A 15739-nucleotide genomic window follows, 5' to 3' on the forward strand; every position below is an offset into this window, starting at 1 on the left:
ACAACCTAGCAAGGCGCCATATTCAGTTGCTGTAATCTGAACAGATAATATTGTGAATCATGTATCGTCAAGAGCGACGTTCATCATTAATGGATTAAAGTTAAGTATCAAACTAATTACGTCCGCTTTCTGAATTCTAATTTCTTGTCATGTTCCAGACCTCACGTCAGTATAGTCCTTCCCTCCTCACGCCAACCTGCGTGAGCTAAACGCGTGCATTTCGGCCTCCACTAGTAACACGGTGTTGGCTCTTCTGCCAACACAACAATTACCTTCTCTGGTTTCAGCTCTTGAAGAAGAATGGGCAGTTATTCCTCCACAGACGTTCAGTTGCCTCAGGAGGTGAGGATGGAATAACCCCATAATAATATCCACAAATAAGTGTTCAGCTACTTTTGATCGAATAGTGCAGTTGTTTCGTTCTAGGGATCTACAATATACTGTGCGCGTAATTCGGGGAGTGACGATTTTATCAGCAACATGTGCCACTAGCTCAGTAATTAATCCTATCTTCTGCAATAATTAATACGAGCCACCTTTGCAAGCAAAGCGGCGATTAGGTGTGTGGTGAGGCGTACCTGAGAAGGCGGCGGCATACTGCAGCCGTCGGGACCCGGTGCGCGGCCCCTGCTGCTGCTCCTGGTGCTGAGGTTGCCCCATGGCGCCGGTGACGAGCCCGCTGTGCGACTGGAAGGCCTACATTGCGTGCTCGCCTTATCTGCCGCTACTAGCCTCGGATACGTGTCGTCACCGCGGGGCGGAGTGTGAGTCGACCGTGGCCAGCCTGCCCACAGATATCGCCTCACAGCTGGTCCGATCCGGAAAGAGCTCTGCAAAACATATGACTGCCACGATAACAGCATTCCTTGCGAAAATGGTGCCACCTCCGTATTTCAAACAGTTTTATGTCGAGCATTTCGAGCACATTCAAAGTAGAGAATGTGATGAGTCCTTTGCCGAAGAACATATGTTCTTGTAGGCTGGAATTTTGATACAGCGCGTGAATTCCGAGTTTCAAGAGGAACAATGTCTGTGGGTCGTTTGTTGCCTGGCGACGTGCGCTAGTCCAAAGGCGCTGCGAGAAGGCGGCTATTACCCGAGCGCGACCATTTACATCTACAAGTATACGGCGCAAGGCACCCAGTACAAGCACTAGTCATTTCCTTTCCTAAACCATTCGGCAATACAGAGAGAGTGAAATTTATTTATTTAACCGTATGACTAGGGCTCCCCATCGGGCAGGCCGGTCATTCAATTTGACGCCACTTCGGCGATCTGCAGTCGATTAGGATGATATGATGATGATGACAGCACAACACCCAGTCCCTGGGCGGAGAAAATTCCCCGACCCAGCCGGGAATCGAACCCGGGCCCAGAGGACTGACAATCCGTCGCGCTGACCATTCAGCTACCGGGGCGGACGAGAGGAACAAAGGACTGTCTCTATGTTTCCGTACGAGCCCTAATCTCTCTAATCTTATCTTCATGGCCCTTACGCAAAATGTACGTTGGCTGAAGTAGAACGCTTCTACAGTCAGCTTCAAATGCCGATTTTAGAAAAGAACGTCGCCTTCCCTCCATGTGATTTCCATTTGATTTCCCGAAGCAACTCTGTAATACTTGCGTGTTGTTCGAACCTAACTAGCCTCCGAATGGATTCGATGTCTTCCATTAATCCGACCTGGTATGGATCCCAGACACTCGAACAGTACTTACCAATGGATCGCACTAGTGTCGTACACTACTGGCCATTAAAATTGCTACACAACGAAGATGACGTGCTACAGACGCGAAATTTAACCGACAGGAAGAAGATGCGTGATATGCAAATGATTAGCTTTTCAGAGCATTCACACAAGGTTGGTGCCTGTGGCGACACCTACAACGCGCTGACATGAGGAAAGTTTCCAACCGATTTCTCATGCACAAACAGCAGTTGACCGGCGTTTCCTGGTGAAATGTTGTGGTGATGCCTCGTGTGAGGAGGAGAAATGTGTACCATCACGTTTCCGACTTTGATAAAGGTCGGATTGTAGCCTATCGCGATTGCGGTTTATCGTATCGCGACATTGCTGCTCGCGTTGGTCGAGATCCAATGACTGTTAGCAGAATATGGAATCGGTGGGTTCAGGAGGGTAACACGAAACGCTGTGATGGATACCAACGGCCTCGTATCACTAGCAGTCGAGACGACAGGCATCTTATCCGCATGGCTGTAACGAATCGTGCAGCCACGTCTCATTCACTGAGTCAACAGAGCGTGTATTCGTCATCGCCATACTGGCTTATCACCCGGCGTGATGGTATGGGGTGCCATTGGTTACACGTCTCGGTCACCTCTTGTTCGCTTTGACGGCACTTTGAACAGTGGACGTTACATTTCAGATGTGTTACGACCCGTGGCACTACCCTTCATTCGATCCCTGCGAAACCCTACATTTCAGCAGGATAATGCACGACCGCATGTTGCAGGTCCTGTACGGGCCTTTCTGGAGACAGAAAATGTTCGACTGCTGCCCTGGCCAGCACATTCTCAAGATCTCTCACCAATTGAAAACGTCTGGTCAATGGTGGCCGAGCAACTGGCTCGTCACAATACGCCAGTCAGTACTCTTGATAAACTGTGGTATCGTGTTGAAGCTGCATGGGCAGCTGTACCTGTACACGCTATCCAAGCTCTGTTTGACTCAATGGCCGGGCGTATCAAGGCCGTTATTACGGCCAGAGGTGGTTGTTCTGGGTACTGATTTCTCAGGATCTATGCACCCAAATTGAGAGAAAATGTAATCACATGTCAGTTCTAGTATATCTGTCCAATGAATACCCGTTTATCATCTGCATTTCTTTTTGGTGTAGTAATTTTAATGGCCGGTAGTGTATATGAGGTCTCATTTGAAAATGAACCACCTTTCCTAAAAATTCTCCCAATAAACCTCAGCCGACCATTCGCCTTCCCTACTACAAACCATACATGCCCATTCCATTTCTTATTGCTTTGCTACGTTACGCATAGATATTCGGCGTCATTGCGTCAAGCGGCACATTACTAGTGCTGTACTCGAAAATTATAGGTTTGTTTTTCTTACTCATCGGCATTAACTTACATTTTTACACATTTAGAGATAACTACCATTCCCCACACCAACTAGAAATTTCGTCTAAGTTACCTTGTGTCCTCCAACAGTCACTCCACGAAGACTCCTTCCCGTACACCACAGAATCACCACCAAACAACCGCAGCTGCATCCTGTCCGCAAGATCATTTAATGGAAATAGAAAATAACAGCGGTCCTGTCACACTTCCCTGGAGCTCTCCTGATGATACCCTTGTCTCTGACGAACACTTACCGTCGAGGAAGACATACTTGATTCTGTTAACCTAAGGAGTCTTCGAACCATTCACATACCTGGGAACCTATTCCGTATGCTTGTATCTTCGTTATCAGTTGGCAATGTGGTACCATTTCAAATTATTTATGGAAATCTAGGAATATGGAGTTCGCCTGTTCCATAGTGCGCAGGCTCTCATGTGAGGTACCAAGCTTGAAGCCTACCAGCGAGCGTCGTGGTGAGTGATCGAAGACTGCAGTGAAACAGGCGGCTTCGGAAGGGGTTTAGTTGATAGAATTAAACAGAAAAGGAGATTAAAACCATTGTACAGAATCAGTAGACGTCTATGACACCTCAGATGTTTTTTTTTCAAAACAACATTTAAAGAACATTAGGGAAGAAATATCCCTAGCGCAAGTGAGAGATTTAGATTCCAGGTTAGCGCTGCTATCTAAGATTGAGTTTTCAAAAGTTGGATCACGATTTGTAAGAAAGTTTAGTAAGACCTCACAAATTTAAGAGAGAAAAGAAATTGGCAGGTAAAGATTTCTATCAAAACCTTATGAAGAAGCAACCAGAACAGTCTTACAGAAAACTTCAGTCCACAAGTCCAATGTGTTGTACCGAGCTGAATCGAGCAAACGTTGAAAGGTTTTTTAACCAACTGTTTTTTTTATTATCTTACGTTTATGATTAAAAACAGATTAATTCGTTTGTGAACCACAAAACATATTTATTTAAAAAACCTATGTTTTGTTGGAAGAGGAGACTAGTCTTTAACGTCTCGTCGACAATGAGGCCATTAGAGACGGGGCACAAGCCTTAAACGATTTAAAGAGATCACAGAAAACCTAAATCGGGATTGTCGGGCGCGGGTTTGAACCTTTGTCCTCCCGAATGTGAGTTCAGTGTGCTAACCACTGCGCCACCTCGCTCGGTCTGTGTTTTATTGTATGGTCCATATTTACCGACACTTTTTTTAACGTCTCGAATTGTTTCAGAAAATATTATCTAGCTGTGTGTCTTTTGGGTTGTAACTTTTTCCGTTATTTACACCAAGAAACGTTGAAGTGGAGGTTTTAAGCATTTATATCTTATGTCAAAACAACAAAAAATATTTTATACTAATTATGGCTTAAGTGGTCCACTGTTCTCCTACACTAAAGAAAAAAGATAGGTTAGGAAAAGGCGAAAACATTACCTTCTTTCGAGTGTCAAAATAATCATTTTAAGAGTTTCTTAGCTACATAAAAGATGATGTAGGTTCAAATGGTTCAAATGGCTCTGAGCACTATGGGACTTAACATCTGTGGTCATCAGTCCCATAGAACTTAGAACTACTTAAACCTAACTAACCTAAGAACATCACACACATCCATGCCCGAGGCAGGATTCGAACCTGCGACCGTAGCAGTCGCGCGGCTCCGGACTGAGTGCCTAGAACCGCGAGACCACCGCGGCCGGCATGATGTAGGTCTCGGTGGATTAGCGTAGAGTGCTAGTCCCTGGTCAGTTACAGAATTTTTACCTGTCTTCATTTCTTACAAATATGACAGTGTTAGTTGATGTGAAAAATTCCGAGTTGCATCATAGTTCGGAGTCCACATTTAACTGTAGGTTCCCCTTTCCACCATAGGAACATCTCTTGTAGCGCACTGTGATGCTCAAACCAATTTTTTTACGAGAATCTAGCAATTTATTTTATTTATTTAATCGTATGGCTAAGGCCACCCGTCGGGCAGACCGTTCGCCGGGTGCCGGTCTTTCAATTTGACACCACTTCGGCGACCTGCAGTCGATGAGAATGATAGGATGATGATGAGGGCAACACAACACCCAGTCCATGGGAGGAGAAAATTCCACGACCCACCCGGGAATCGCACCCGGGCCCAGAGGATTGACAATCCGTCACGCTGACCAGTCAGCTACTGGGGCGGACAATCTAAGAATGAGTTCCGGAATAAACTAGTGCTTCTCACCAGAGCCGGGTATTGAGATAAGTCAAGTCACAGTCGTTACTTTTGTTCTCGTGATATGTCTTTTGAAATCAAGTATCAATCTGAATTAGAGGGTGTAAGGGGCATAAGCGCGGATGTTTCTACTGGTGACCGAGACAGTGTAGTGAACAACATTACATCAGTATCTACTTCATTTACGGGCTAATAATTACAGCTATTAGGAGTATAAACTTTTTAAAAATTAAATAACCGCAGTATCGATCGTGTTTTCAGATTTTTATTCGTTAGAAACAGGTATCGACCCTTTCCTAGACCATTTTCAGGCCTTTCCTCACGATTATGGCTGCTGGTGGCGGCAGACGGAGCGAGATCAGTAGAAGTAAGGCTGTCGCTGCTTCCTTCTACGGATCTCGCTCCGTCTGCCACCAGCAGCAGCCATAATGGCGGGGAAAAGCCTGAAGGTTGTCTGAGAAAAGGGCCGAAACAGGTTGCTAACGACTAAAAATCTGAAAACGTGATTTGATTTTTTGTATTTTATACTGATCGCCGCTTTCCTCCAATTACAGAATGCTTCCTTAAATTTTAAATACTTTTTTAGACTGATTAATAGATCCAGTACATGTAGCAAGAGCAAGCCATTAATGCTTATTTTCCCCTGGCCAGCAGGTCAAATATTAAAATGAGACGGAAAACTGTTACTCTGTACTGACGGGTGTAGTCCACTTAGTCACGCAGCTATGGCAGTGAGAAAACATCATGTCGTAAAGTTTGTAGCGGTTTTGTAGGAACTGTCTGACACAGGGAAGAAGAAAACCAACATACTGACGTGTGTACATATTAAGGTACAACATATAAAAAAAAACTGCACTTACACCCGCTACACTCTGTATACTTATTAATGACTAACAACAACAGTAACCAGTACTACATAGGACAGGTAAAAACAAACAACTGAGTAAGTCCTAGAACTTACGTGTTTAGAAAACAAGAAACAGAACATTTTTTACATTTAAAAATCATGGTACTTCGTATATTATGAACTACCGTTTCTCTTAATATTGTCGCTTAAAAGTACAATATTTATACGTTACTGAGAAGCTCCTAACCAGCTGTGCCAGTGAATCCAAGTCGGAGTCTGTTTTGAAAATTCGTCTGTTTTGTTACCACGATCTCTACGAGCAGTTTTTTGTCCCACTTGATTCTTATTCCATACGGCATTCAGTGACTGCTTTGAGTCGGCAACCGACGAAACAGATACGCTATTGCTGTTAGCACTACTAGAGGCTTTAGACGTCTCGTACATTTGCCTTCAAAAATAGCTTACTACTTTGACCTCAAGGAGAAACCAAAGCACGAGTCAGAGCGGGATCGCTGTTTCCTCGGATGACGTCAGTGTCACTGGAGACAACCACGCTGTCTATTTCTTGCAAGCTTAGCTTCCGCGGCCAGCTGCGGCGGTTTGCGGCGAGTGAATTTGGACCGCATGTGTTCTGTAGAGTTAGAAACAGGAAAAGTCCTACTTTTCCCGGCATAGATTGTCAATGCCCAAATATGTTGGGTTGGGTTGGGTTGTTTTGGGGGAGGAGACCATACAGCGAAGTCATGGGTCTCATCGGTTTACGGAAGGGTGGGGAAGGAAGTCGGCCGTGCCCCTTCAAAGGAACCATTCCGGCATTTGCCTGGAGCGATTTCGGGAAATTACCTAAAACTTAAATCAGGATGGCTAGACGCGGGATTGAACGGTCGTACTCCCGTATGTGAGTCCGGTTTGCTAGCCACTGCCCCAAATATGTTTTAACGTACATCAATCATACAATGTTTCTGTAAATCAATTCTCATAGTGCGAACACCGTTATCTACACTGCGGAACAGAATTAAAGGATCAGTTTTCTGAAACGCCCTAATTGTATCCCGTTGAGAGGCACAGGTTTGACATTTGGCTCAGAGGTGCATACAAACGTCCTCTCTAATAATGCATAAGAGTGGCGCCTTAACCCTCGGACTCGACGACACTCCGACAGCAAGATGTCGACACATTTGACAGAAAGGCAACAGCGGTGAAGTTGATGTGACGTGTAAGGTGGGCTAATGACGTCGCATTGGCACCAGACATCACCACAAGTATGCCCAGAGCGTCCGTGGATGTGTTATCCGACGGGAAGTTCGTCACAGTCCACATTTCACCCCTTCTCTCGCCGCCCCTGCGATGGAGGTTAGAACCGCCACAGACAGCGCTGAAATCACCCGTTTTTTTTACGAGTGGCCGAGGAAAACGTTTCTGGCGCACTGCCGCTCACTAAAGGCGCGAAAAGGTCTCAGGCGATGCGATAAAAGGTGTCAACGAAACCACTACTTTCCCTGGGTCGTTGATGGCCACACATTTCGCTGTAGAAAACAGCGGTTCACAGCGCAATGAGCAACAAGAAGACGTTCTTGACAACGTTTGATATTGCTGATTCCATCGAGCACGACTGAAGTTCTTGGTTGGTGTACAGGATGGAACCTCTCGACGGAATTTGCACGTGATCCGTGGCAGATAAAGTTAGTCACGCATTTTCATTCCTGTTTTTTCGCGCCCTCCTGTGACGGATGCGACATTAAGATGTGCGTGAATAAAATGGAAAAGGGTCCCACTAAGACACCTCCGCTTCCACCAGTTAGGCAACACCCTGTGTACCACCGACGCATCTTAATGATCATGCTAAAAATGTACCTGTCTGAAACTTCGATGCGTATTCAACCTCGTAGCTGCCCTAGCGCCTGAAGCTCCGGCAACCCCTTCGACACCCTTCAAGTAGTGTTTGCCTGCCTCTAACAGCTAGAGAAGCTGCAAGGCGGAATGTGTCGCGAAGTTTCAGACAGGTACATTTTTAACATGTTCAAATATGGTGAGTGTTGCCAAACTATTTACGAAAATAATGGAATACCTAAATATGGGTGGCAGAACATGGATTCGAACCGAATACGAGAACATTCTCTTACAACTGCGCCACATGGATTGGCCTCCAATTCGAGTTAGTTTGCTCCATCTCTGACGACTTTAACCACTATTTTTGTTTGTTTGTTTGTTTTTGGAGCATTCAGTTGACGTGTACCTTCGAGCATCGCGACTAAGTCAAAGGGATATTTTGCATTCTCCAAGTGTCGACTGGTGTTGCCCTTGCAGCCTTGCTATCTGTGTCCCGAGATGTTGGATAAGCACAAGCGTATGGCCGTAACTGCTGTCTATCATATGGAGAAGGTCTACATCTTCATTTATAGCCATACTTTGCACACCACAGGGGAGTGCATGGCAGGGAGCGCGTCCCACGGCACCAATTATACCAGTTATTAGTATCTGTTCTCGTTCCATTCACGTATGGAGCACAGGAAGAATGAGTGTTTTAATGAGTCTGTGCGCGGTGTGATTAGTCTTATCTTGACGATCGCTACGAAGCGATATGTAGGGATTAGTATATTCCTACAATCATCTTTTAAAGCCGCTTCTTGAATCGTTGCAAGTAGGCTTTCTCGGGATAGCGTGCATATATCTTCAAGTGTTTGGCAGTTCAGTTTGTTCAGCATGTCTGCGACACTCTCCCAAGGGTCAAACAAACCTGTGACCATTGTTGCTGTCCCTCTCTATATACGTTCAATATTCCCTATTAGCCCTATTTTTTACGGCTCCCACACAGTTGATCAACGTTCTCGCATGTCACCATAACAGAAGATAGCAGAGAGATGGCCAAAATAATGAATTAGGCCTTCCGAAATAATTTCACCGTGGAAGATCGCAACACAGTCCCTCTTTTCAATCATCTTTCGAACGTTGAAATGGCAGATATTGAGATAACCGATCCTGAAATAGAAACACAACTACAATGGTTGTGGAAAGGCATTATGATACGATGAGATACCTATAAGATTCTACTAAGATTATGCGAAAGAAGATGCTCCCCTTTTGCCAGCAGTTTGTCGCAGATCGCTGGAGCAACGAAGGGTACCCAGCGACTGGAAAAAAGCGCAGGTCATTCCCGTGTTCAAGAAGGACCGTACAACAGGTGCATATTATTATAGACCTACATCGTTGACGTTAATCTATTTTAGAATTATGGGATATCTTTTACGCTCAAGACTTATGACGTTTTGGAGAACTAAAATCTTCTCTCTGATAACAAACGGCAAACAGAGATCATCCGAAAATCATCTCGCTCTGTTCCTCCATGAGATCCGCAGAGCAGTAGACAACGGCGCTCAGGTTGATACCGAGTTCCTTGACTTCAGGCAGCCATTTGACACCGTCCAGCACTCACGTTTAGTGAAAAAAAAAAGCACTTGCTTATCGAGTATCGGACCAGATTTGCGACTGGATTCAGGATTTTCTAGCAGATGGAATTCAGGTCGTCGCTAACACAGAACAAAATTGTCAGATGTAAAGATAATTTGCGGAGTACCCCAAGGGAGTGACAGGACCGTTACTATCTAAATGGCTCTAAGCACTATGGGACTTAACATCTGAGGTCATCAGTCCCCTAGACTTAGAACTACTTATACCTAACGACATCACACACATCCTAGGCAGGATTCGAACCTGCGACCGTAGCAGCAGCGCAGTTCCGGACTGAAGCGCCTAGAACCGCTCGGGCACAGCGGCCGGCCGTTACTATTTACAATGTATATAAATTATGTAGTAGAAAGCGTCGAAATCTCTTTAAGAGTGTTCGCAGACGATGCGGTTGTCTACAGGGAAGCAGCAATGCTAGAAGATAGGATCGACTTTCAAAATGACCTTCAGAGGATTGATGAATGGTGCAGACTCTGAACATAAATAAATGTGAAGTATTGTGCATACCTGTACACTGAAAAAGAAAGTCACTACTGTACAACTACACTATTGACAAGAAACTGGTGGAAACAGGAGTAACTGCCAGAGCGACGTTAACTGGAATGATCACATAAAACAAGCAGTGGGAAAAGCAGTTGCCAGTTTGAGATTCATAGGAAGAATCCTAAGAAAATTTAACCCATCCACGAAGGAAGTAGCTTATAAGGCACCTGTTCGACCAATTCGTGAGTATTGTTCATCAATATAGGAGCCTTACCAGGTAGGACTAATAGAAGAGAGAGAGAAGATTCGACGAAGAGTTCTGCGTTTCGTCACGGGATCGTTTAGTCGGCGTTACCGATATGCTCAACATACTTCATTGGCAGACGTTACAAGATAATGTTCTGCATCACGAAGAGGTTTACGATTGAAGATTCGAAAGCATTTCCGGGAAGAGTCGACAGCAGATTACTGTCTCCCACATACATCTCACGTAATAACCACGACTAGGAAATTCGAGAAATTAGAGCCAATACAGAGGCTTACCGACTGTTATTCTTTCCACTCACGAGTGGAACAGGGTACGAGAGATCAGTTAGTGGCATGTGAAGTACCCTCACCAAGCACCATTAGGTTGCTTCCGGAGCATAATGTATGTAGATTGAATCGAATTCTGTCACCAGCTTTTTTCTTTCTTTTTTCTTTTTTTTTTTTTTACCTACGACTGAGGTCATGTGATCGTTCCATTCAATTTCATATCCCTATAAGGTGTTATATCCAGCTATTGGTGTGAGCTGACCGTTTCCAAAACTGTGATTCGCTGATGTCTGTAGGCACAGAATACTACGAGTTTTCGTTTTGTGAAGTACTCTGTCTGAAACGGGGGAGGGGTGTATTACAGTTTTGTTTCTCTTTGGTGACAAGCTTTCCAAGGGGAGGTTGTAAGATCGGGTAAACTTATTACCAGGTCGTACTATAAAATTGCAGCATTTTGAAGTGCAAAATTTAATGCCACTTCATTAATCAGCACAATATGTAATAGGAATAACAGTTAATAACACAAGGCAAAATTCAACTGAAGGCTGGTTATCAGGGAAGGGAAGGCGTCTAGGTTTTCCTAGACAGTTGATTACTGTTTCCGCTCAGTACCTTGCAAATCATCAGTCTCTACAAAGTAAACATATTGATCTCTAGGGAGAAAAATGGTTTCCCCGGGACTAGCAATGGCTTAAGTGATGAGAAATCATTTGTCTGGACATCGGGATTTCTGTTTCATTTGTAATCGAAATTCTTTCTGAAGATCAAGGACTAGACAGTAACAGTTTGGAACACGTACATTCCTTGCACAACTGGCCTTATAATTGGTTACCAGTGACTGACTCTAATCCTTACATCACGCTCATGTTCACACACTTAAACAACGGGCAACCGCATGTGCGACTAGCTATGTGCGGCAAGCTGAGCAAAGGGCGAATGTACTGGATGGTAAGTGACGCACATATCAAAATGTGTATCTACATCAAAAGGCTCTCAAAAACTGCGCAACCTGACCAAGAATATGTAATTTGGACATCATGTAGTTCATTAGCATACTCAGCCTTAAATGTACTGTATAATGAATGCTAGCTATCAGGGAAAGGAAGGCGTCTAGGTTTTCCTAGACTGTTGACTCCTGTTTCCGCTCAGTACCTTGCAAATCATCAGTCTCTAGAATATAAACGTATTGATCTCTATGGAAAAAAATGGCTTCCCCGGGACTAGCAATGGCTTAAGTGATGAGAAATCATTCACTTGCTAACCGTGAATACATGAGCAAGCGGGGCGGTGGTTTACTAATGTAGATGTATACTCACAACGAAACCTCACTAAATTAAGTTTAAACCCTACTTAAACTTCTCCCTGGTCTTCACTGACTGGTTGGTACGATACATAGACATCACGGGTACGGGTCAAGCCCATAAAGTACGCAAATCATGAACGAGAAATGCACTGCCCAACAGGATTAAAGGATCAGTTTTCAAAACTGTAATTCTCTCCCTTTCCAAAGCTTAAGTTCCAATTTTGGCTCGAGGGCGCCTAAAATCTTCCTCTGGTGCACCCAGGTAGCTGCGCGGTCTGCGCAGAGGACTGCTAACCGAAGAGTATCACGTTCGACTCCCAACCGGATCGGAGATTTTTGTAAGTGGGCTGCTTCTGCGTTGGCAGCGCTGTGTAGCGCTTTGTATTGGATCTCTGACTGCACTTTCTTTCGAAGAGAATCTGTGGCTGGTCAGACTCGTTGTTGGAAGTTAATTGCAAGTAGTGTTGGGCAGTTGAAAGATAGTCGTCAGCAGTGATGGAAGTACTGTTGGGCAGTTGCAGGTGAACTGCCAGCAGTGATGGGTGTTAAATGTGAGAAGTTAGCATTCATGGAGGGTAGAGGTCTGAACATTAGCGTAGGCTAATGATCTGCACATGTTCGATCTGGAGATTGAATATTAGTCATGATTATATACCTGTGTTCTAGATGTCAATGACGATTTATGTTTCTGTCTGATCTGGATGCCACAGTATTAAGGTAAAAAATAGATTATTTGGTTTGCAGCAAAATCTATCCTTTGCTGACCACACGCCTATAAGTAGTTAGTGGGTTTAGTAGTTAGAATGTTTTATTTGGCTGGCAGTATTGATGCTCGCTGTATTGAAGGAGTTCGCATGATAAAGGTTTTTGTGAGGTAAGAGCTTAATGAAATGTTTAGGTTGTAAGACATCGTGGTCTCCTGACCTTCATTGCTTACATATTCCGCCCTCACAATCATATTCCGAACATCAAGACGCTTCATTCGAACCCAAACTCGATAAGATAAAGTCAATGTTGTATGAATTCATGTAAACGATATGCAATTAACAAGTAAACACACCGTGGTTGAAATACTCGAGGCTGGCATACACACATACATTCCAGACACGACGGTCACAGAAGCTTCTAGTTCGGAAGAGAATCCACACCACGGGACACCGGTCCCTTCAGAGGACAACCCAGCCTATGTCTGCCGGTGACCGCCCATGTAGCGGACAGCATGGGCCCGAGTGAAAGGGGGAATGACCCCGTGTTTGGCTTAAAAGCAAATTCCGTAACATTGTGTGGGAGTGGCCAGCCTACACATTCTTTACACATAGGATGCAGTTTCAGAGGTTTTCACAGGGAGACAGCAAACGTCAAACGCCAATGCTACAGGTTTCCAGATTGTTCGCCTTAAACGAAACGTCATTCTCCCGTTTTATAAGAGCAATGCTGATTGGCAGACGATATTTCTGACACCTTGAGTTGAAGGAATAATGGAAGAGACCGAAAGATATACCACTTCACGTCTGGCGTGGAGAGGCGCGGTTCCGTTGTCACTCTTGGAGCGAGGAACAAGTCTCTCCTCAGTACTTCACTGGGAGAGCACCTCTGTCGAGAGCGAATCGAAGTGCTACTCTATATTGAGTCCTTGCGAATAAGCGTTGTTCACTGTGTTGGCCGACACACTTATTGTGCGGGGTGAACAGACAGAGTTATAGTTAAATGCCTGCGAGCGAATTTTGAGTGGCATTGCAGTGGACTGGTTATCTGACCGGTGTACCATGCCAATAGTTAGACTAGGGGCGAATAGAAATCCTTGACTTCATCATGGCATAGGGAGAGTTTAATTGGCGAAGCTAAATCCAGATAGAGCGAGAGTTATCTTATTTGTCAGCAGCGAGCGGCGCAGACAGCGGTCATCGCAGCTTACGGTATTGTGCACTACAGCTATTGCGAGCCCCATATTTCCCCCACACTTCACTGCATTTCACGGGCGACAGCCTCGACCATACCTAGCAACATTCTAAAGGATAATTATTCAAGTTGAGTAGGCCCGCCTAGCAGCCATTCTGCCAAGTCAACAACCATCTTAAACTTTGTATAGAAATTTCATTAGCGAATCCTATCCTTGAAAGGTAACTTCACATTCCGAAAAGAACCAGTATATAACTTGTTCAATTCATAACTAAAAGTGCCATTGTGATTTCTCAGAATTTTCGCAAAGACGTTTTGATTATGAATCAAAGACGCTACCCCTAGACCACAGGTACATTATCTCTATAATGATGCAAATGCGTGGCGCCTTGCAACTTCACCTTCGGACTGACCGACGCTTCATACAATAAGATGTTGACACATGCAGAAAAAGGGCCAAGAGGTCAGAAGTTCATCTGACGTGTAAAGTGGGTTGATGATGTCACATTGGCAGCGAACGGGACCACTGAGGTATGCGGACCCTGTAACAAACTTGTGACGTTACACTAGTTGGCTTGTTCGCCACACTTCGCGAAAGCCCATTTCCCTGCAGTGCACACGGGAAATTAGAATTTAATTGGAAAGGTAGCCACTAAAGGTCTTAATTTTGTCGTGTGATATCTAGAAATTTCATGTATTTAAACACGCAGTCAAGAGTAAATTAAACTCATCTGAAATAACCGAGCGAGGTGGCGCAGTGGTTAGCACACTGGACTCGCATTCGGGAGGACGACGGTTCAATCCCGTCTCCGGCCATCCTGATTTAGGTTTTCCGTGATTTCCCTAAATCGCTTCAGGCAAATGCCGGGATGGTTCCTTTGAAAGGTCACGGCCGATTTCCTTCCCCATCCTTCCCTAACACGAGCTTGCGCTCCGTCTCTAATGAGCTCGTTGTCGACGGGACGTTAAACACTAATATCCTTCTCATCTGAAATAGTTACTCGCTCCCCGCCAGATGCGGCTGCTGGCATTCGTAAGACCTGCAGTGTCGCTTGCTGCGACGTACGCGCCACGGCAAGTCTTACTCGTGGACCTCGGGCACCAAATTTCACAACAGTTCTGCACAATGCCACCGTGGGCGTGTCACACGATAGGAAAGTAGTCACAGCCGCTCTTACGAACATTTCACTCCTTCTTTTCACCCATATGTGACGGAGGTCATAATCGCGACACCCAGCATTGAAATTACGCGGTTTTCTTATAGTGGACCACAGAAAACATTTCAGACACACGGCCGCTCAGAATCTAAACGATAAGGCCTCAGGTGTTGGCATAAAAGGCGTCAATTAAACCACTCCTTTCCTCGTGACGTTGATCCCCACGTATTTCGCTGATTAAAATGACAGTTTGCAGTGCGATGAGCAAAAGGACGACACTGTTAACAACCTTTGGCATTGTTGACATCTGCTGGGCCATTCAACCCTTCTCGATGAACATTGCGCGGCTGCAACACCATTGAATCCCATGTCACCCCTTTGGAGTGCAGTTCGACCGTAATATTTGCTTAGTGTAGATGGTGGAACCACTATGGACCTTTTAAAATCATCCGACGAAATTTGAACGTGATCCGAAGCAGCTAAGGGTCATTATGGTTTTTCAGTGCTCCTGTTTCACACCTTCCTTTGTCACGATTGTGGAGGGATGTGACATTGAAACTTGCATGAAGAAAGTGGCAAAGGGTCCCTATAAGACCACCCAGTTGGCAAAACCGCACCTCCCCACATGTGTTGAGAATTTTAAAAATCTCTCTTTGCAGAGAGAACCTACAGGCAGGCAACTGGCCTCATAAATGTGCCAAGAGGTTGCCTACGTGCAGGCGCTTGGGCTACTTCGCAGGTTTTCTCTACA

The 15739-nt window shown here is 44.9% G+C and overlaps 1 protein-coding gene across 1 annotated transcript in view; it reads right to left on the reverse strand.

The window, feature by feature from the left end:
• Window positions 1–676, reverse strand: part of LOC126481398 (facilitated trehalose transporter Tret1-like) — an 82815-nt gene extending 82139 nt beyond the window's left edge. Inside the window, exon 1 of the mRNA XM_050105127.1 lies at window positions 579–676. Coding sequence (XP_049961084.1) covers window positions 579–660 — 82 coding nt within the window. The 5' untranslated portion in view covers window positions 661–676. The remainder of the gene's footprint in view (window positions 1–578) is intronic.
• Between the last annotated feature and the right edge of the window lie 15063 nt (window positions 677–15739).

The sequence above is a fragment of the Schistocerca serialis genome, chromosome 5 (genome assembly GCF_023864345.2).
Source record: "Schistocerca serialis cubense isolate TAMUIC-IGC-003099 chromosome 5, iqSchSeri2.2, whole genome shotgun sequence".
Classification (NCBI taxonomy): Eukaryota; Metazoa; Arthropoda; class Insecta; order Orthoptera; family Acrididae; genus Schistocerca; species Schistocerca serialis.